Source organism: Nyctibius grandis, chromosome 8, assembly GCF_013368605.1.
Source record: "Nyctibius grandis isolate bNycGra1 chromosome 8, bNycGra1.pri, whole genome shotgun sequence".
Lineage (NCBI taxonomy): Eukaryota > Metazoa > Chordata > Aves > Nyctibiiformes > Nyctibiidae > Nyctibius > Nyctibius grandis.
The window spans coordinates 42713217-42736787 of NC_090665.1; the positions used below are offsets into that span (position 1 = coordinate 42713217).

Below are 23571 nucleotides of genomic sequence, written 5' to 3' on the forward strand. Positions count from 1 at the left end.
AACAGTGAACAGAAGTAACAACAGAAATGGTCACATTGGAAAAAGTAGAAAATTAAGCACAGTGAATCCTTTTTTTCATTCAAAAATCCTGTTCTGATTACCAGTACAGAATATAAAGTCATGTTATATATGAAGGATTTGAGTTTTTCATTAAATCTGTGAAAGGTACAGGAGACCAAGGTTTATGTGCAGATACAAGCATTTGGTATCAGGAGAGCAAAGAGAGATCACCTATGTAATAACCTCACATATACGAAGGTGAATATTGCATAGGGTCAAGAAGTACACTATAGATTCTTGCATTAATGGGTCATTTCCTTTAAATATGTACCATCATCAGAAACATTTCAAAAGACACATCGTTGGGATTTTTCATACTTTTATTTTATTGTCTTTACACAAAGTTTAAGACACATTTATACTGTTATTCTTACCTTCAAATGCCGAAACAGAAGGTCATAGTTTAAATGGGCAAGCTATGAAACCATCACATTTTACAAAAGATAGAAATCCCTAACTTTTGCTTCCTCGGGTGTTAAAAATTATTGTAAATTAATAGATCTCAGAAATGACACTCGGGAAATAACGTATCAACAATCCTGGCAGGTTTAAGAGAGTTGCTCGATCCATTTATTGCAGAACAGTTTCATAAAGATGAAGGCCTGAAGAGATCATTATATTATCTATGTTGATCTTCTGTATCTCACAGAACACTCATCGCTCAGCCTACATTAAGTTTAGTCATTAGGCTACGGTGTTCCAATACATAAAAAACCCTAAGCTGCTATATATGCAGCAGACCACCAGAAAGGCCAAGACATATGCAACAGTGGGGAACTAATTATTGGGAAGATTAGACTTCATGAACTCACCAAGCAATTTATATGCTGTTATTGCATATTAATTCCTCTGCAGCACTTGCATGATCAATTTGATTTTAAGCACTTGAACGAAGCCTAGCAACCAAACATTTATTAAAGACCATTTTCTATATCACTTCAAACAGCTACAAACATGATTTGAACATTGTAAAACATATACAACTCTGAGACATTTAAATCAGATATATTTAGTTCCAAGTCAAAGATAAATTAATGGCAGTTTATATTGTCTTAAAGTATCCCAGGAATAGACACAAAGAGTTCTCATTGGAGGCAGGTAATCTTTAGAAGTTCAAAAATAGGAAGCTGATGTTTCAGTTCTACACTGAAAAGAAAAAAGAATTCAGATGAATTCTTAAGCAAAAACAGAAGTGGCTACTAGAAAAACTAAACCAAGGAAGGAGTTCCTCACACTTCACTCAGGTTTGGCTTTGTTTAAAGGTAAGATCAAACGTCCAAAAGATATGAAACACAGTAACACTTACTGAAGTAACAGGAAAGACATTGGTGACACCCTTGACCCTAAAATCTACTAGCAAGACCAAGAAAAAGAAAAAAAAAAGTATGGAGAAAATAAGCAGCAGAAATATTGCATCAGTGCAAACAAAGCAATGCTAAAAAAAGCTTACACAAAAAATAGTACTTGTAGCATGACATTAGAAACTTGTTTTGCAAACTATATAACCTCTGCTGTCTTTGTGCATTCTGATGTACTTCTCTGTCAGCCTACATCAGCAAGTACTTCACTGTTTCTGTTTTGGGATCCTTCTGCTTTCCAACTCACCAGGACTACTTGCTCTTGGTAGTTTTGGCTGAAGTCCCAGAGAAATAACAACGCCCTTGAGTCGAGTCTCATAGAGTTCAAGAAGCAACAGGTGCTCAAGGGACTCTTCAGCCTGGGTCCCTAGCACAGCCTCTGATGTGCACGACTTTTTTCCCCCAAACAGGAAAATGGAACTGAGATACAGACAGCCTGAATGAAGAGCAAGAAAGCAATCTGTTCGAGACAAGAACTTCCTTAACTTATGTTTTTGTTTTTTTCCCTAATGTTGCTGAAGTGCCCCTGAACTTAGGTTGATCACATCCCAATGGGACTTACTTAGTTTTCTACTTTATATTACCCTGGGTGCCTCACAGAAGCTTTCCTGATCAAATACAGAGCTCTGATTTTACTTCCAAAATCATGGAAGTAAAGGAATCCACATTTTAAAAAAACAAAACCCGCCCAAAAAAAACCCCTGAACACCTGTATGACCATATTTTACTACTACAGGTCACATCTATCAAAAACTTGAATTTGAAATAAGCCTCTGAATAAGACACACAAAATTATATGAAATTAGAGAAGACAGTGATGGTGTTCTTCCCATTTACCTAACAGATTGGTGCTCAAAGGATGACAGAGGAACCCTTACCAAAATCATCACTATAGTCTTCATGATTTGTGAACCAAGACCTACAAATTTTGTTTTCCTTACAAATCCCCAAAAAAGTTTTGTTCTGCATTGAATGAAATATTTAGTGCCAAGCAAAAGGATTTTCTTAGTTTTTCATCTCAGCTAAAATACTCCAAGACCTCTCTCTTGGTTCAATCAAAACAAAGCCTTCCCTCCTCCCCAGTTTCTTGGCACTGAATCTGCACCTGACTACTGAACTAAAGGTATAAAAGAAAACAAACAAACAAACAACAGACAAACAAAAAAAAAAAACCAAAAAAAACCAAACCCAAACCAAACAAGAAATCCCAACCACACATTGAAGACCTATACAATAAGTCAGACCACTACACTTTCAATTTTAAAATAAAAAAAGCTATATTTCTCATAAGTCATGAGCCTTTTTTCATGTACTGCTTCGACTTTTGAAATACTAAAATCCCTTGCCTCACAAAGAGATGTTTGATTCTCTCTCAAGCTAGCAACTCCTTTTCTTCTCACATTCACGTTTCTTTTGTCTTCTCTCCTCTTTCTTCACTCTCCTGCTTCTAACTCCCTGTTAGATTAGCGTGATTGGGTTTTCACTCTCTTTTTTACAAGAAGGCTGCTTTTAATAAAAAGGACCCAGTATCCTACTAGTGACAGACTCTTAGGGCATATTCTTCACTTTCACTTTCCCCAGTTTATTTTTTTTCTTCCACATCTTACCATTTCCTTTTCATAGACACTCCTCCCATTCACCTTCTGTTTAGTTTCAAGGACTACATACTTTCCTGAAGTACCTCTTACATCCCTCATTTTCTTTCCTTTCTTACTTTCTATATGCCTGTTTTCAGTTGGCATTTTTGGGTCATTACTTCTCTTCCCACTATATTCTACTTCTAGATCATTTAATCATCACTAATAAAATTAAGTATTTAAAGCTATTCTCATAGCCATTCTCACAGCTTTAAATATTCCACTCTTCCTTTCTGCTCATTCTGGAATCTAAAAAGAAAAGGGAAAAAAAAAAAAACAACAAATCCCCTTAGCTGTTCTTACCATTTCTCATTGCAATTCTCCCATTCAACCCCACCTGTGAGCATTTATTGTAAGGCATATACTTCACAACTTACAAATCCCCCAAAACCACATCCAACTGATTTAATGCGTTGTATTGAGAAATTTACAACCTGAACAGAACACATAAGGCTATTCCTTGCCTTCCCATAAACACTTTAATTTTCAAAACAGCCCATGCTAAGTCACAACAAACTACTATGACAAAAGATGTTTTAACTATACCACTCTAACAACATCCATTTGGGTTTTTCTGTTTGAAGACACTGGTGATACACACTCCCTTTTGCTCATTGGTGTCTCATTCTTGGCTTGACCATGACGTTGCAAAATAAAGACCCTGTATATTTTGGCTAAGATTCACTTTGAACATTTAGTTTCAAGTGTTTGGAGTACATAGTGTTTGTTTATAATGGGTTACAATATTACATGTCATTTTAATCGTTATGCCTTAAAAGAAACACAATATTCATTCTAGCAAACTCAGTTTAAAACCCCACCCTAACCTCTGTGATACTTAGTTCATAATTATTAAAACATAAAGAACACTCTAAACAATATGCTGGAAACACAATGTGGCAGACAGTTGAAACTATCTGTCAATTTTGGAAAATCTAATTTATTTATTTTTTAAAATAATTTTCTGATAATTTGGACTCGTCCAAAGATCACTCATTTGGAAAAGAGAGGGAAAAAAAAAAGGAGGAAATCAAAGATATTACAGTTTAAAGAAAGATCACTTGCTTTTTAAGTTTGTTCTTTTTTACACTTTTAAGACTTAAGAAAATGGATTAATAGGTTTTTTATTTATCCTGATAATTCTATGCAGAGTCTTAAAATACCCAAGACTGTTTTGCTTGTTGTATTGGTTTCCTCCTATTTGTCTGCACATTGAACCTCGTTACAAACTAGAAGAAAGGGTATTTTAGGATGAGTTAGTTTGGGGGTTTTTTTGGTTTGTGTTTAACTGTGTCTGGATAACACCAGATCTAAATAAGGTATGGCCTTAATCTCTGACTCAATTCCACATAACAACAATAGAAGAGCAACTATCTTATTTTTAAACTAAAAGCATATGAAAGATAGAAATTGTTTTACCTTCCATCTCTTCCACAGACACCTAAAGCCCCAAAAATCTTGTCTATATACACAAGATGTTTTCTAAAAATGCAACCCTTAATTATACTACTTACAAAATTATGCATACAATTAACCAAAAAAGGAAACTAAACACAATATGAAACATTGATTTAAAGGAAAAGAAACAAATCAAAGAGGCATGAAGACAATCAGAGTATACCAGGGTATATACAACTCAATATCATGTTACTTTGGCAATGAGGCTTTAACAGACCAAAAACAGTCTGCACATAACTTGCTTGCCCCAGCCATAAAAGACACACACAAATTTGAAATAAAGATAATAGCTGTCTCAGCAAGATAGCACGTCACTGTTACATGAAGTTGATCTATGAAGTCATTTTCTCAGAATACTTACCACTAAATCCCAGTTATTTTGTTCAAGCAACGTTATAGCTTCATCAATATTTTCAATACCAGTACATGCCTAAAAAGAAAAAGAAGCAGGAAACAGAATTAAAAGCATTGATCAAAATCAGATTATTAATACTTATAATTTAATTAATTTCAGCAGAATGACAGGAAATAGGTCTTTCATTTCTGTTCGGAGAGGGTAATCCAGAAATGAGATTTCAAGCTTTAAACAGCAAACATTTGGATATAATTCCCTGTTCCACCAGAGAACTCTTCCATAACCTTGATCAAGCCACCTAGGGAAGCAAGACAAAGTAGTTATTTGTAAAATTAGGACAACAGTGCTGTCCTATAAAGGTGTTTTGAGAATTCTACATTCAAAATTATGAAATACTCATACTACCTTAAAAGGAACCACAAAAATACTTAATATCTAAAAAAAGTTTGAGATGGCTGAAATATTTTGTCTAAAGCCAGAAACGCATATATAAACCCTACTGCCTCCACCATCATCTCATACCCCTACTCACGCCGAGTGATACACAGTACAGTGTAAGAGGAAAAGAAGGTGGCAAGTATGAATTTCTGATTGTCAAAGTGACAACTTACTACTACATGTACAAATGAGCACCCTGTGTGAAACTACTTAAAATTAAGACTATATAATGAAACATTTACAGTGTTTTCCTTCCAGATAAAATGCTTGCATGTTGTTCTAGCCCTATACTCTGGCTTTACCTAGTTCAAGAAATCTAATACAACAGGATTTTTAAAGTAGTGATAACATCCCACAAAACAGTATTGTAAACTGAGCCTAATTCCAGATATGAGAGCACCTCTACTCAGCAAAAACCTTGATCCAGCATCCTGCTTGCTTTTTTTTGATACCCACACGTTTTCAACTATTCAACTTCAGCAGGCAAAGCACTGCTATTCATTCTGCCACATATCCGCTACCATTCACATTGAAGGATATCAGACATATTTCACCAGAGGGGAAAAATAGAAACAGTTAAGTAAGTTTCTGGATTTTATCTTTCATCCTAATCAAAGCTATGCTCTGTATTCAAGCACACAAGACAAGTTCAGATTTTTACAAGCTCTGAAACATGACCATGTTCCTTCTGCTCCACCACACAGTTACATAAAAAGAAGTTTATATAAAGCTTGTATAGAACTACATTTAAAAAAATCCAACCTTTTAACAGTAATAATTCCAAGTTAGCAGCAGCAAATAGGTCCTTTTTCCTAATTCCAAAGATATATAGTCCTGCTTTTCCTTTATGTGGTAGAAAAAGGGGGTTAGGCACAGAAACAGACACTTTTTTTTCTCCCACAACATAAAAAAGCCATCAGGTCATACATTTTCTGTGCTCTGACTTTTCTGCCAATTTACAACAATGAATGCAAGAAATAAAAAGTAGAAAAGAAATCACAGACACATTCAAGGCCAATTCTCTCTTCCTAAATTCAACGCTGAAGAATTCCACACTTATTACATGCAGTATGTCTATGCAAAATCATAGAATCGTTTTGGTTGGAAAGGATCTTTAAGATCAGAGAGTCCAACCAAAAGGGACCAGTCTGGAGGACTACAAGGATCACAAGAAGACATTTTAGAGATTTTTTTGCCTGCAGAAGGGAGGCAGCAGTTTTTATTGATCCACAAAGCTCTCATGGCCAGATTGATTCTCCCTGGAAGAAGACAAAATTTCTTCCATTGCTCACAGCATGTTGTGCTAATACTGAATTTCACCCACTTTGCATCTGGAGTGCTAAAAAAATTTTTAAAATACAGTTTTGCTCTTCAGAAGCATCATTTTGCCTTCTCTTCCATTACTTCTTGCAGTGACTTCTGAAGTTAAAAATGAGACAACACTTTGACACATTCCCTAGCAAATGCGAAGGTTATACACTTACACCAGGTAAACTTGAGGAGTGTAGGGCTTGAGCTTGTCATTTCTGAAATCACAGGAGGTTTCATACTACCAGAAACCTGCCACTGAAACTGACGTTGACAGCTCTGCTGCAAAGTAGTCTTACTTTGAGAAAAAGTTTTGCAGAAGTGACAGTCTGAGGTTTTCTTTACAGTTAAGTGAAATACACTTTAAAATCTGGTCATTACAGAAATAAAGAGTTACTATTTCTCATTTATCAGCCCTGCAAACTCTGCAGGACCTTTCCAAGAACTAAGTTGTGTTCCATCCTACAATAAGAACCTGACCAGCAATGTGTTGTTTTCAACCCTGGGCTGTACAGATGAAGTTGAAGAAAAGGTACCTAGAATTCAGGGCTCAAATACTAGTTTTAGTTGCTCCCTTTTCCGTCAGCCGCTCAGCTGACTTGCAATTGTCACACTCTTAGCCCATACTAACTGCAAATCAATTCAGCTCGGTTTGGCATACTTTTATTTTGAGATAAACTAAACAAAGCTTTTGAGATAAACTAAGCTAAGCTTACCCTTCTGCCAGAGTACACAGTGAAAGGAGTTAGCTCATCACAGCAGAGGCAGAGTAATTAAGCACCTAATTCACTTCTATGTCTACATCCTTCCTAAATCATCTTGTTGGTGATTTACAATCTAAAATAGAACCCCACTCTTTCCCTCTTAGCAATGCAGAGTCATTGGGGGAAGATGAACAGACAGGTATAAACAGTAACTAAAAATTTTTTTAAAAAATCAGAATCCTTAATAGCCAAAGAAAGCAGTTTTGTTGAAAACCCTTGGACCAGTTTTACAGTCACTTTTAACATTTAATTTTGAGGAGTTCTAAAACTAAGATTTCACTTTCCAGATGGACTATTTTTGCTAGTTGTCAATAAAATAGAAAACAAACATTCCTGAATGATAACAACAAAAAAGTGCTACTTATCGATGTAACCATAAAACACCCTGCTGACATCACACTTGCAGCAAACTAATGTTTTTCAGAATAATATTTCAACACGAAGTAGAAGAATTGATTCAGACACCACACACTGCCATATACAAAGCCCTGCCTCAAGTCGAGATCCATCACCGGTCTAAACATCAGCAAGACAAAAAAAACCCAACAAATTTAAAAGTTTGTTTCCTTTTAACTGCATCATACCATGCACAATGAATTCAAGAAAATCATCTGGTTTGCACCTTTTGAATTTTCCCTATGAATGTAAGCACACAAGACAAGTAGTCGTCCTTTGCTGGCAAGTGTGATGTGACATAAGGACTCTCGGAGTGACTGATTAGTCCCAGCACAACCTGGGCTGCTTCTGCCTTTGTTTTCTGTAGGGAAACGCACACAGGAAACCAGCAGGTTCTGTGAGCAACAAACTTAACAGAGTCTGGTTCCTCATGGGTTTGTCTCTCATCCTTAGTTGCAAGGGCTGATTTAAGTTTTTCTATGGCTGTAACATTTATAAGGGCTTCTTTTGATAGACTTCTTTCCATGTTACCTGGCTCTATTTTCATGAAATTGGGAAGAATTTAACTGGTGTGAGTCCAGGGGTTCAAAAATTATTTGTGGGGACACCTGGGCACCATAAGCCTGTCTGTCTTTTTTTAGCAAGGTAGACTAAATGTCACAGCATTTACTTATTTACAATACATAAAGATTTTTTCCTTGTTTTTATGTCTTTCATTCTACCCAAGCAAGAAACAAACAAAAAAAAAATAGTTTAATAGGAAAAAAACCCACATGTTAAATTTGTGCAGAAACAGAAGGAAAAAAACCCTTCAAAATATAGCAAAGCAGATGAGCTCCAAAAACGCAAAAACACATCTTTGTTACTAAGTAAAGTGATACTAGTAGAGAATTTTTTTTTTGATTCACAGATTTTACTTCCTTTCATGAGAGACCTACTTAATAAAAGGCATTAAATATTTTAGTAGTATTCTGGTAGGAATTTTCTTCTAACACTTGATTCAATCAACAACCAGCACATCCTCTAAGTCATCAAACTGAAAGAAGCGAACCACCACAGCAAAGGTAAAACCCTCAAGGCTCACTGATTTGTAAACCTTTACACCTCAAAAAGAAGCCAAAGAAATTTTTTTTGAGAACAAAGGGGAAGAAAAGGTGGAACAAGTTCCTTCTCCTCCTCTGCATTTCCTCTAAATCTAGCATAGCAATTTTGCCCTTCACAGCAGCTCCAGAGACTGTGCAGTCTCTTCTGTGTTTTTTTTCAGACCACACAAGAGGAAAATGAATGTGAAGATGAGAAAGCTATTGCTTTGCACTGAATGCATAAAATTAGATTCTGAAGATAAAGTTACTGAATGTTAAAACAACTTTCTTAGCATCCTGCTCTTCCAGGCCAGGTAAGTATTTCCACCAAGTAGGTTTAGATTTGCATACAATAAAATTTCCAGAGCGCTTCTACAATTTTTTTTCAGGTAGCTTCATAGATTAACCATCACCTTAGTGACAGAGCACTCACCCCTGGAAAGATTCACAGCTAACCGTTAGGGGTCCTATTTAACTGGCACAGTAACCTTAATCAGTATTACATAAAAGCAGCAAAGTAGCCACTGAGGAAACAATTCAGTAGGAGAAAAGTCAGAGTGCAGACAGACTTCAAGGCATTCAAGACAAACCTAGGAGGTGCTTCCAGAAAGCTATAATGCAGGATGACAGACTTGCTCTTCTAAATCCCTTGCAGGGTGGTCTGACCCCGGCAGCCATAACAGCTGGATCTGGGTTTTGAGACCCTCTGTGACCCCCCACCTCAAGAGCACAGGCTTTAGCCTACCTCCACATCACAGGAAAGCAGCTGACTTCCCCATCTGGCAACAGCTGCTGTTGAAAATGCTCCTCCGGCACCTGCTGCAGAGATCCAGGCAGTTGTTACACAGCAAAGCTGGAAGGGACAACTGCTGCTCCTGACACAGAGAGTCGGGCTGTTACTTCTGCAAAAGCTGGGAAAGCAACAAACAGCTGTTGCTGACCCAAACACAGAGTCAGGCTACTGTTGCCCTGACAGATAGTGGGTGGCAGTTGTTGCACAGAAGCTGGGAGCAAATGGTATTTGGCAGCAAGGCAGAATTTATCTCACCTGTGGCACCATTCCCCCTGTCTCACCAAGGCAAAAATGCAGCAGTCACAAGTATCCAGAACACCATATTCAGCCTAACAGCCAGTAGTTGGACATGGGGGACTTCGAAGTCTGCCTCTTTCAACATTTTTGTTGAACAGTTCTGTATTTCCTTTGACTACCAACAGCAGATATATTTTCTCCAAACAGGAAGAGTCTCTAAGATAACCCAAACTAGGATTTAGCCTAGAACATTTTGCACAACAGGTTCAGGCCCATTAAAATCAGGCAGACAGATGGCTGTGAATTATACCGTGTGCTACTCTCTCCTATAAAAGTCAGCTGGAAAAAAAAAAAAAAATCTCACTTTGTGCCTAACTAATCTCCCCATGCACTCTGCAGTTAACATCCTCAGCTGCAGCCTCCTGCAGTAATTTAGAGCAGATGCAAATACAGGTACCACGTGCAGTCCACATCAGCAAAAGGATAAAATCGGAGCTGTAGCTCCAAGTACCCAGAACAGCAACAAGCTCAGACAACTGATCTCCAGGGAAGAGTCACACCAGTTGTTAACTACAGACTTTTTCCTTCTCACTAATATCACATCCATCTGTCTCAGAATAAAACTAAGCTACTGTGATTCAATCTGATGCCTAGTCCTCAGACACAAACAGCTGATACAGACTCTCCTGTGCTGGATGAAGAAGGAGAAAAGAGTTTTCTGTCATCAGCATTTTGCTGCAACTGTAGCTCCGTCCATCTTTTTAATATTTATACGAAACTACAATGCCCAAAGAAACAACTACACTAAGGCACCAAAAGATTCAACAGGTGAGATCACCTAGGAAGAAAAGCTTTCACCCTTTGGCATCCCCTACAAAACCCCAGGAAGCCAGCATTAATGCATCTCCATCCACTGCAGCTGCACAGACAGCACTCTAGGAAATGCTTATTTTTGAAAGTACCCAATAAATTTTTATCACTAGCTACAGCAATGCTACCAGAGCTAACTCTATTCCATAAAGATATATGAGGTTTTAAAGGGAACAATATTTTAACAAATATTGTTAAAATCAATTCTCTATCCCTTCAGTAACTTACTCTTCAAAAGATAAGAGAGACTAGGACCATGGAAAACTCTTTTTGAGTACAGGCCGCTAACCTGCTCAAAAGGACGGCTGAATTCTCCAGGTCAGCAGTTTAAAAACAAAAAAACACTCAGAGCTGTTCTTAATAGCATATGAGATATAGCAAATGATATTACTTATCTCCTTGCATACTTCCCCTGCAATATAACCAAAATTCAGTTTGCTGTTTTATTCACCTCTTCACTTACAAACAGACTGATCAGTTCACAGACACACCTGAGCTTCCCCGTCAGGTTTTGCACATCTCCAAAGACAGAGAGTCTACAGGCTCTGTGGGCAGCTTGTTCCAGTGCTTCACCACCTTCATTATGAAAACTTTTTTCCTTATATTTAATTACAACTTCCCTTGCCGTAACCTGTATCCACTGCCTCTCATCCTTGGACTGTGCAACTCCAAGAGAAATTTGCTTCTATATTGTCTGCTATCACTCACTGTATAGCTGAGACAGCAACTAGATCCCCCTTAGCCTTCTCTTCCAGGCTACACAAACACAGCTCCCTTAACCTCACCTTTCACAAAACATGCTCCAGCCTCCTCCCCTCCTATGTAGCCCTCCACTGGACTTGCTCCGCTTTGTCAATGGAGGGACTGATACTGGACACAGTACTCCTGGTAGTAGTGGTCTTACCAGTACAGAGCAGAGGGGAAGAATGGCCTCCCTCTGTCTCCTGGCATACTAGTGCAGCCCATGATGTGGCTACCACTTCTACTAGAAGAATCCATAATTCCCTTTCTAATCATTCCTAATAAAAATCAAGTTTCTGGATATAGGATTTTTAAATAATCCAACCCCGAGTTTCCTGTTTCTAGAGTTAAACATAGCACCTTGCTTCCTTTTCCCATCCCTTATGAGGAAAATGGCTCAGTAATCAAAGACCATAATTAAGTCTATAAAGCAGCCAAAGGGTGCTCCAGATTGTATCTGCTAGAAGTCCACTCAAACCCAGAAAGCTTTAGGACACTAATTCACCTATGACATATTAGTGAGAAAATTTTCTTGAAAATTCACACATACACTGTTGCAATGGTAATTACTTCAAAGCAACTGAAACAAAGCGTAACACTTGTTCCCCAAAACCAGGTAAGTTAAACCGATATGCCCAGTCAAGCAAGTAAAGGCTTTAGTATCATAATACCAGACTTAGGATCCATGTGTAACTCCCCTCTGGGATACCAAGAGATTCAGCACATTCAGACACTCACAACTGAGATTTTTTTGGTACCTTGGTTCTCCTCATCCCAGAGTCCCGCCTGTCTCAGGACCACCTCTGCAGACTGCAACACCAGCTACATACATGCCCCTCTGTGCCATCCCCTATCATTCTAACCTTACAACAACCCTACTGATGTAATGAGACTGTTCTTATTATGAGTCATCCGTGGTTATTAAATTAACTTTTACTTCTTTCTGTTTCAGACAAACACTTAAAGAAAACATCCAGGCATATCGACTGAGACACAAACTGAAAGGTCACCTACTACAAGCATCTAAATGAAGAGATAAGAATGCTTCTCTCTTTTTACGTAACTCAGAAGACCATCTGGTAAAAATTAAACAGATTCACCAGCTGTTTGCTTAACAAAAACAAGATAATACACTTACCAGTATCAGAAATCAAGAAAGGGTTTAGGCAAACATGCCAGGCTAAACTTTTGCCCAGTGCATTTCAACTCCCACCCCCAATTATTTACAAGCTTCATCATTCTATTACTTGAGCACCACCTTGCGCAAAACCCTGAAGTAAGGAAGCATTAGTCCCTTTCTACAGGAGGAATGGGGGGTAAAAAAAAAAGAAAAAAATGCATTTCTGAAGGTCATAGAAGACATTTTTACCTATTAGTTACCAAGTAGACAAGAGTGAACTTTGCCCATACTCCGAGATGACTGCAAGCTTTCTGAACAAAGCAAGCAGGGTACAAAGTCTAAACTGGTAGCATGAAGCTCTGACCACTTCTTAGCAGAACTAGCTAACTTGGCACTACGCTAACCACTTTCAAACGGTTTCCAGCAGACTTTGAACACTCTCAAGACTCTGGAGCAAATGCTGCTTCCAGAATACCACAAAGGCACATCCCTAGGAAGCCCATGAGCTGAGCCAAGACATGAACTCTAGCCTCTCAAGCCCCATGCTAACACTCTAGCCACACGCACTACGTACAAAGAGCAGTGCTCAAACTGAATTAAAAACCAAAACAAAACAAAAGTCAGTACCCATGAATTAGCACTCTGGGCTACTAAACCCATTTGTCTTTCCTGAGGACTGAAGACAGCCCTTACCCAACAACTACAAAAAGCTTTAGTTAGGATTATCCCACAGTTTCTGTGCTTGTTTAATACTTTAATAGAAGTATCTCAGTGAAAGTAAAAACCCCAAGATTTCCTGAATTACAGTCATTTTGCTCTTACAGTATCTTATACATTATCACATAGGAAGAAAAACTGTTGGAAAACAGAAAAGAACTGCACAGGTCAGACAAACACTCGCCTACTGGATATTTGCAGTCACCTCCTTTCTTCTCGTTGCCTCAAAAGCAGTAGAACCTTAAAAACAGCTAAAGAACAAATAAAAGCCACTTTCTAGACAAGCACACAAAGGAAGAGTACTAATCCATACAAGAAATATTTTACTCAACATTCCACACACACTCATATTTTTTTGGTAAAGAACAGGGCCACAAGGAACAGACATATTCTTCAAAACCTGGAAATGGTATCTGTCTTCGCTTAGTCCGCACCCAGGGCTAAACAATAGCAGTTTTTCTCTCACCCAATGTCCCTTCCCCAAATGAGGAAGGGAATTGGGAAAAGGAGGGAGACTTGTAGGTTGAAGTTAACCAGATTTAATGAAATAAAGAAATCAATATAAATGACAACACAAAACAGACAAAAGTATACTTATCCACAGATCACTGGCAAGTTGCTCCAGGAATCACGATGAGGAAGAAGGAGAAGAGAGGGGAGACAAGGAGAACAGAAATAGCCCCACTTCTTCCTAGCAAACCCTCTCTTTTATAGTGAGCTTGATGTCAATGATATAGAATACACCTGTGGGCCAGCCTGGATCAGCTGCCCTGGATTTAACTGCTAAGGACCTTGATCACCATGGCTGGCCACAGACTGAAACCAAACCCCAATGAAACCAGGATATATCCAAAAGAGGGAAACAGAAGAACACTCAAATCCCAGCAAAGCACAGGTCATACCATAATGCAGGCCAATGAGGACTGCTAAAAACACATTTCTCTAAAGACATAAAAATTATAGAAGCTTTTAAAAGCATCAACAAGGAAGCCTGCTAGCAAGTCAGTGGGACCAAAGGAAGAAGACAGTAAAGCAGTATTCAAAGAAGGTCAGGGCACATCGGAAAAGCTAAATGAATTCTCTGTGCTCATATTCACTACAGAGGAACTTAGGGACCATCCTATAAGAAAGCCTCTCTTTACATACACAGAACTCTCACTCTCAACCTAAAGTGTCAGCAGAGACTTAGAGAACAAACCACCAGGACCAGACGACAGTCCCCAAAATTTTAAAGGAACTTAAATATGAACTTTTCACAGCAGACTGCTCTTTAAATCAGACTTAATTAAAGGTTAAATCAACCTCACATTCCCACAGTGCTGATATTAGCTTTTTGGTAAATTTTATTGGCGTGCAAACCAGAAGGGGTTAAGACTTCTACAGTTCAGACAAATTTTACTTCTGTGCCACAAGAAACAGCAGAAATTCCAATCAAGTATACAGAATAGAATTAGTATATACATTAATATATATGACATACTAAGGAAAAGTGAACACACCTTCTATAGAGCAAACACATTTCATAAAACTACTCAGATATCTCTGAAGAACTCAGCCACTTGAAGAACACAAGACTAACTCAAGCTAACACAGTTTATTTCCGAAGTCTTATAACAAACCCCATCACCAAGCTCTTACAGTGCTGACTTCCAGAAACTGTGATGAGGCAAATCCATTCAAATTCTGTTTCTTTCGGCTCTTTCCTAAGGACAAGCCACTGCTGCAGATGAGACATTAGGCCAGCTGGGTCTTCAATCTGAGCTGATATGGCACCTTTGATATTTGCTCACATAAACAACCTGACCTTTAGAAAAAAAATAATAGAGGTGACTCAGTTTCAGAGTTCTTGTCTTTGCAAATTGTTTCCTGCAATAGGTAAACTACGAAACCTATATAAAATAACTCAAGGGCTAACATACTCTGTTCTAGTTTCAAAACATCTCTTAAGAGCTTCAGCTTTAATGAATTATCTTTTGAAAGTATAACTACTCCTGCAGAACAAAGACCTGCTCAACCAGTCAGACACAGAGCACCAGTAGATGACTACTTCGATAGACCAAACAACGTGTAACACATACACTAGGGCTTAGGTTTCCCTTTGAGCAGTTTGTTTTTACAATGGCACATTATCTAGTCAACTCTAAAAAATGGGCTTAATTAGTAGGTATCAATCCAGCCAGTAAGCATGTCATTTCCTTTTATCCAAATGATGAGGGACGAGTAAAATGTTAGGTACTTCCACAGGCTTTTTATTCTAGTTCTTACGGTAGTTAAAAGGATGGACTCATCTAATGGCTGCCCCAAAAATGCACAAACTTATGATAGAATTTCATATTTTTCTAGTCAGTGCAAAGACATGCCATGTAGTTCCTTTAACAAGCTATTAACTCTTGCTTCTACTAGGGAAATACATGAAAATTAGGCTTGCAATGGTAACTGAACCAGAACAACTGCCCAAATAGAGGGGGAAATCCTACCCTTTCAGACTTGCCAGAACCAATGCAATATTCTCAAGATGCGAGATTCTCAGGACCCCTTAAGACATGTAGAAAATCACTCAAATCCTCATCCTCTCCTCTCCCACACCTCCTTCCACACAAAAATATGAACTTGGTAAGTGTGTTTACTGTAAATGATCCTTGCTTACCAAGAAATATTAGCCACATTTTATTTTCAGCATGCCAAATAACTTTCACATTACCTTTCAATGAAAGCACATTCCTAGCCTCTGGGAGTACATACAATTAGCAATTTCACTATTACAATTAGTATTACTTGTCATGGCTTTTGAAAAAGGGTCCTACAGCTACCACCTCTCAATCTGTTTCAGTGACCTACTAACCCAAATACCTATATGAATGGGCTGATGGAAATGGTGACATGATTACTATGATGTGAAGAGTCTTTTCAAGGTAATTGAATAAAAAGAACATCATAAACCTCTTTCTAAAGATGAATTTGTGCTTCAGTGGTAAATTATTTAGGTTCTTACAGCAGGGCTGTAATGCACACAAATCATAGCATCCTCTTTCTTCTCTACAAATGTCAGATAGTATTTCTAATTATCTCTCCTTATATAGGAGAAATTAGCTGGCTTTTCCATGAACAGCTATCAGTGGAAATATCCCAGTTATCATGTTTCTAAATGGGCATCACTCTTACTCCAATTTCTTGTGACTCTGGAATCCACTTCACCTTCACTTTGAAGGCCAGAAAGGTGGCCAGTAAATCAAACTAGCTTTGTTCTGATGAACGTGAGCTTTGGGGTTACAGCTGAGTCTAAAAGTATCTAAAGAAATTAAACTGTTGATTCTTCAGAAACACACAAAGAACAAATAGCAAAATAGGTCTTGGTAGCAGACGACGACAATGAAAATAACCAAACTAAAACACACTAAGCATGCAGTATGCTTTTATCGTGTCTCTTGACCCTAAGGCCATTTACAGCAAACAAAACCAATTGTGTTGCAAACCAAGAGGTCCAACTACAAGTTACAATGCTGTTACTGTGTAATGCACAAAATTATAACGTGATAAAAAGCAACAAATATTAAAAGGAATTCTAAACAAATGTAAATTAAGAGGCCTCATAGGTATGAACTTGAACATCCTACAGTGTCCCGAAGTCCTCTTTTTCACACTGAAAAACAGCCCTGTTAACTATTTCAAAATCTAGCTAAGGATATAGTAACCTATATTCACAAAAAAGGTCAGGTGAAGCAGCACTGAGCATCTTGGCACCTGACTATTACAAACCTAGCAGAGTCCACTTTTACCTAAAGATACGCAGTATGAGGGTATGAAGAAACAAACCTGTCTAACCCAAACCCTGATTTCTAGAGTACTGGATTTCCTTCCAACTACTATGGAGAGAGCTGCAGAGCTCAGTCCAGCTGGTGTGCTCTAGGAGCATCCACCGCATCATATTCTACAGAGAGGCCACACAAAATAATGGTTTAGTATGAGCAAGACTAAAGTTTTAAGCTCAGACAGATCCAAACACATATAAAACCAGATATTTAGGTGCCTAGAGAGGCTTTCTGATGAAAATGTAGGCCTCCAAGAACCTTAAACATAAGTTGTAGGACACTTTCCAAAGACTTAAACTTTGATTGGAAGTCTCTTCAGCACCTATATTTTGCTGAGGATCTTGTTCCAAGTGAATTGCCAAACATTTCACAGAAAGTCCGCAAAGAAATCAAGAGTAGTTCTTGCTGCTCCAATGCCTTTGTGACAAAACACCACTTTTTCTTTCAGAAAGCAATGTTAAGGACATCGGCTTTGCTATTTGTTCAAAACCCCTCAGTGGATGGTTTACCAATACAGAAAACGGTTGAAAAACTCTTTCCAGCCCGCAGCATAAGTCACAGTCCAGGGCAAGAATCAAGGGTACTGACTCAAAGCTATTCCTGTAGCTGCCTACCTTTTTCAGCCATTAAATTTTCATACTGGCAATAACTTAAAAGTGACAGAAAACCTGAGCCAGCATGCCAACACACGTAGAAGCAAGCAAAGCTCCCTTAGCACCCCAAAAAAAAAAAATTAATAACCATGTAAACTCTGCACATAGACTGTTAGACAGTGAAAACAGTGTGCATAACAGAGATAACCTTGTCCAGTGCTGAAGCAGACACGTTTTTCATAATCACAAAAAAAAAAAAAAAAAAAAAAAATATCTTGGCAGTTATTACAGAGCACTGTGTTAACTACCAAGTGAAAAAGATTCTTCGGTTTCTTTAATTTTAGCCATTCCAGAAGGAAACAAGTAGTTTGAATTATGGTTAAATCTTAAAAAAATAAAAATAAAGAAATAATAAGCCGACGTATCAATGTCACGGTCAATTTTATAGCTTAAAAAGTGATTATCTAGCATGCTTTCTCACCTTTCTGCAACTGATGGCAATGAGGTTCTTCCTTCCCAATTCCCCCTTGCTCCTCCCACAAACCTCTGTTTTTACAAAAAAGATTGACACAAAGGTGAAGTCTGAAATAAAGATTTTTATATACATGTGTGTGAATCATACCAAAGCAGTCTATTACCCAGTTTAAAAAAAAAAAATTGCAAAAAGAAAAAGCCTCACATAACCTTACTTCACAACGAACACAGATGAAACACAGTGTGAAGAAGAAAACTACTAGATAACTGTTTTTTCAACGAAAGCAAGGATTTTTGAGTTCTGCCATCCCACCCCAAAGTCTTCCCATCCAGACCAAATCTTGAGCTACTTATTTATTTGGTCAATAAGAAATGTGAACTCTATGAAAAATGGTCTCCTGAAGCTCTGTGTGCCAGATATTCTTGTAATACATGAACACCCAGGAGCTGGCAACTCCCACAATGCTCCAGCTTTTACATTTAGAATTGTTGTGAGGACAACCACACAGCATGAATAAAGTGGTCCTATCGGTGGACATAACTCACAATGACAAAAAATATTCTTGCTAATTTTAGTCCCCGTCCTAAGTGAAGCTGTAAAAACAAGAGCAAAGGTGCTAGCATACGAAAATGTCAACGTCTGACTCTTCTGCCAATACTCAAAGACTGTTTCTCATTCCTGAACAGTTTAACTATGCCAATTCAACCAAGTTCTGTGCAACTAAAGTTTGCAATTTAAAAAGAAAAAAAAACAAAACAAAACACTATTTTCTTTATAATGAAAAGTGGAACAATACACCATGAGAACAATTCTCTTCAAACCCCAAATTGCATAGATCGTGAATATATTTGTATCATGTGAGTCCTTGGGTATCCCACTGGAGACGGAAGAACATTTCTCAGTTAAACACAACAAACAAAAGAACAGAGATGTTAACAAAAATTGGCAGAAATTATATGCCCTTATTTCCCCCAGTATGTGAGGTATGCTGCAGCATCACTCTCTTACCAATTCACATGCAGTTACCTTTTTAAAGAATTCATGCTACAAACACAAGTTGTCGGGTTTTTCTTGTGGAGTTTTTCCTACATGCCAATGACACTTTGTGGAGAAATTCTGAATTGCATTCAGTAAAACAGCTAAAACTTGTTTGTGCGCTTAACTCCACTACTTTACCTACTTCCACTGAAAACAATCAGACTACTCATGTATAAAGCTAAGTTTCTGCATAATCTTTCCTAAGGGAGGGCCTAAGAAGGAAAAGTTAGACAGGTTGCTTATACAGCCCACATGCATGAATATGTGCTTTGTACTCTCTGGGTAGCATACAGTAACCTCATTAAAAACGGAAAGGGAAAGAAAATAATTATAAACCACACAGAACAGGCTTAAATTGTTTTGAGACATTAAGAAAAAATATTTTGGTGGATCACTTACTGTGTTTTACTCTATAGTTTAAATATTTTATAAAATTATTCAATGTTTGTATGTATACATATGTATATAGACAAAATATTTTTAGAAGTATTTCTCTTTAGTACCTCAGAATGCAGACGTAACCTGTTACTAAAAGGGAAAAACAAATGCAATATAAGATCCTGCTTTAGTTGAAATCCATGGCAGAATCCCTAATGGCTTTGAAAGATAAAAAGTCCATGAAAGCTTCACAAAAGCATCAAACATCAGTATAATTATGACTTCACCGAAAAATTTTTTATGGGGAGAGAACCCTTTCAAGTTTTAAAAGTTCAAAGACCACTGCTCTATCCCTCTTAAAAGTAACTTCGGAAAGGCAAGTGTGAAATAGAGATGGAAGTTTCCCTCCCCATTTAATTCAGCAAAGATTAGCTGAACAAAACTACAAAGAATTGCTTTAAAAATTTCCAGTGCGCACAACATTCTTCAACAAGATACCTCACTCAAATATAGACGATGGCAGAAGAACTCTGAGAAACATATTTATTAATTAAAAGGCACAGAAAATATAGAAGGGAAAATCATGAAGAATTACTTTGCACATAATGTTTTATTTTCCATTTTAAATTCTTAGTGAATGAGTTGTAAATTCCATCAAGTATTTAAAATACCCAAAATCCTTTACCATTTTGTAACAGCCTAAAGATACGAGGCCTAATAATGACTGACATTGTCCTTTACTAATCTGGAGCTTTAACAGCACAACAATTGACAGTTCAGTGCTTCAGAATCAGGTAGAAGCTTGAGATTATTAAAAAAAAAAAAAAAAAAAAACAAAACACAAACCCCAAGGTGAAACAGAAAACCAAAGTTGCCTGCTGAAATACAAGAGCAAAAGGTTTGGGTTTTTTTTTTAAATAAGCATCGTCACATGATAAAATATTTCCTAAGTTCTGATACATTATGTCATCCTTGATCTACAACAGGTTTCTGTGACTCCACTGCCCATCTGCAGGTTTGCAATAATACTTACTTGTCTTCATGGTACCAAACACTGCAATTGCTCTAGCACCTTTATTAATTGGTTTCAAAACCCAAGCAGAAAAATACTGGAGAATTGCAAAATAGCATTGACAGTAAAAACTTAGAAAGTGGTTAGATTGAAAACTCTGTAAAAAAAAAAAAACAACAAACACTTACATTCATCAGCCACTAACTTAATCATCATCTGGGATTCCTGAATGTAAACCTGTTTCAGCTAATAATGTGGGATTCCATAAGAGTCTATCTCCCACTAGTATGAGTGCAGAACTGGGGTCCCAGTTTCCTTTTGCACAGCATACTGTTACTGGAAGAACTCCTGTATGAAACCCCAGACTTAAAATTGAGGCATCACTCCTTACACACACAAAAGCGTCTCCAAGCACAATAAAATAAAGGATCATTGTAAAAACATTTGTTAAACATTTTAATAAATCTGGGTGTAAGATACTCGGGTATAGAAAGGGAAAACACTTTCTTGTTATCAACTGGGAACTCTGTGTGTTACGTCAGTGAGATATCAGATACCTTTTGCAAAAGAGGAATTCCATAATGTACACTACAGTCACCCTACCTGTAATTCCAAAGAAACAATCTCATTAAACACACACACAGAGTGAATTACTTTTTTTTTGTTTAACTAAATAAAATAGTTTCACAGCTGAGAAACAGTCTTTTAAAAAGCTGTACATACAGAGAGCAGTTTTGCAACTTAATCCAAGCATATCCAGGAGCCTATCCATGTAACAACCACTGCAAACAGACAAAGCTGAAAAGAACATCGATTGAAAAGCAAATATTAAAAAGACACATTCAAATATGGTCTGAGAGGCCTCCAAACTGCTTTTTGCTCTCCCCACCATTTCAAATGCAGGTATCTTCCACTTGTTTGTTTACTTGTACTTAGAAAAACAATGTAAAAACAATCAATATTAAGCAACAATATACCGAACAGATTAACCAGGCTCCTGAACACATGCTAATTCATCACTTTTCATTTAGAGAAAGACATTATTCTGGGAATAAAATTTAAGAGTTTAAAGTTAAACTATAACTCTTTTGTAGGAAGAAGGGAAGGTAACAAATAACTTACAAGGGCATATTCTTTCCACACAAACACATTGTTGTTTGGAATGGGGTGGGAAGAGTTTTACCATCATTACAACAGTCATAGGCTGAGGCAACCATGAAGTTAGTGTTGATGTTATAGTGGAAACACCTCTGTTCAGCATTAACCTGTAGTACCAGCAAGTGATTCATTACAAACACTGTGACAAATCGTGACGAGTTTTGTATCCTCCCTGGCATGTGCCTCTTCCAAGTGAGCTGGCACACAACTGTCCCAGGGCCTGGGTGGTTGCGGAGGGTTAGAACAAGCAAAGTGGATGAAAAAGCTTTTTTTAAATTAAAAATTGAAACTCTTTAAGTTAAAGAAGACATTTTGCACGCACCTTGAGAGAAGAGAGGCACGTGTTCCTCATGTCTGACAAAAAAAACCCACCACAAACAGAAAAAAAGAGCAGAGGCTTTGGCGGGTGGGCTTCATACCCACCACCCTGGCCCTTCCCACAAAGAACAAGCAGCACAGCAACGAGGAGAAAGAGAAAAGCAGCGAGAGGCCACGGCTGCGGGGCGGCAGCAGCTTGAAATTTACCTGGAAATCAGCCAGTATCATTTCTCGGTCCATGTTGGACGCCATTGCAGCCAGCTGCGTCCCCGGCTCTGCTCTGACCCGCGCACCTGGAGCTGCTGCCGGCGAGGACGGAGCAGGGTGGGAGCTAGGAGCTCATGGAGGCGCCGGGTTCCTCTCAGGCTCCCGCGCTGCCCCCGGGCTGCCCCACCCGGCAGCTCCGCGGCGGTCGGGCCGCGGCGGCGGGGAGAGGAGGGGAGGAGAGAGGCGGGCAGGGGGCCGGTAGCGGGCCGGGGCCGGGAGCGGGCAGCGCTGCCTCAGCTGCTGGCCCGGGGAGGAGGAGGAGGAGGCAGCGCCGCTCCCTCCCTGCCTCCACAGCGCCTGTCGCACATTTTGCCTGTCATTGAGGTCGCAAAGAGGCGCTTTGCGGCCGGCACGTGACCACCCTCCTGTCAAGCGCTCGCGAAGCCGGGGGAGGTGCGGGGGGGGGGGGCGGCGCCTTTCCGGCAGCCCGCGGTGGCTGCGGCCGCTGCGCCTCCGTTACCGGCCCCGGCCCCGGCCCCTGTAATGGCCCCGGCCCCTGTACCGGCCCCGGCGGGAAGGGAAGGGAGGGGAGGGGACAAACCAGGAGCCCGCGCCGGTGCCCGGCGGAAGGTGCCCACGCCCGGTCGCGGGGCCACGGGCGGCCGGTCCGGGCGAGCGGCTGAGGAAGCCCGCGGCCCGCGCGTGGGCCCTTCCTGACGGGACGGACCGGCTCAGCCTCCGGGGGGCGACCGCTGCGGCCCCTGCCCGGCCTCAGAGCGGGGGAGCGGCTCGTCGGAGCGGGCGGGGCAGCTCCGGCCCGCCGCTCGGCCTGGCTGGGGCAGCGCTGCGCCGGGGGCTCATCCCCCGCAGTCGCCGGCGGTTGGCGGCAGGTGGCGGCTCCCCGGGCCTGGCGGCGGCGCGGGCTGGCCCGGCTGGGCTCCGCCGCCGGCTGCGGCCTAACGAGTCGGCGGGGCCCTGGCTGCAGCGAGCCCGGGCCGGGCCCGTGATCCGTGGGCGGGTGAGGGGGAAACAAGGGCCGCTGCAGCCGCCGGCCGGAGGGCGGCTGTGCCTCCCCGCGCGGGAGCGGGGCACCCACCCGCGCCCCCGCGACAGGAGCGGGCGGGACGGCGGCGGCATCAGCGAACACAGTGACTCGGTCCCCAGCGCGGCTTGCGTCTGCTCTGACAGCCCGTGACTTTGTGCTCGCCGAGTGACCCGAACCTCCCCGGCGCGGGGGGCACGCACCGGC

The 23571-nt window shown here is 39.8% G+C and overlaps 1 protein-coding gene across 2 annotated transcripts in view; it reads right to left on the reverse strand.

Moving 5' to 3' along the window:
• The window catches only part of FAF1 (Fas associated factor 1), a 173425-nt gene extending 150724 nt beyond the window's left edge, over window positions 1–22701 (reverse strand). The window contains exons 1-2 of one of the 2 annotated variants that reach the window (XM_068406641.1): window positions 22323–22701; window positions 4875–4943 (exon numbers count right to left, since the gene is read on the reverse strand). In XM_068406641.1, the coding sequence (XP_068262742.1) occupies window positions 4875–4943; window positions 22323–22367 (114 nt within the window). In that variant the 5' untranslated portion in view covers window positions 22368–22701. Of the gene's footprint in view, window positions 1–1665; window positions 1855–4874; window positions 4946–22322 lie in introns of those variants that run through there. The other variant, XM_068406642.1, reaches the window with a different exon arrangement.
• Window positions 22702–23571: the final 870 nt, after the last annotated feature.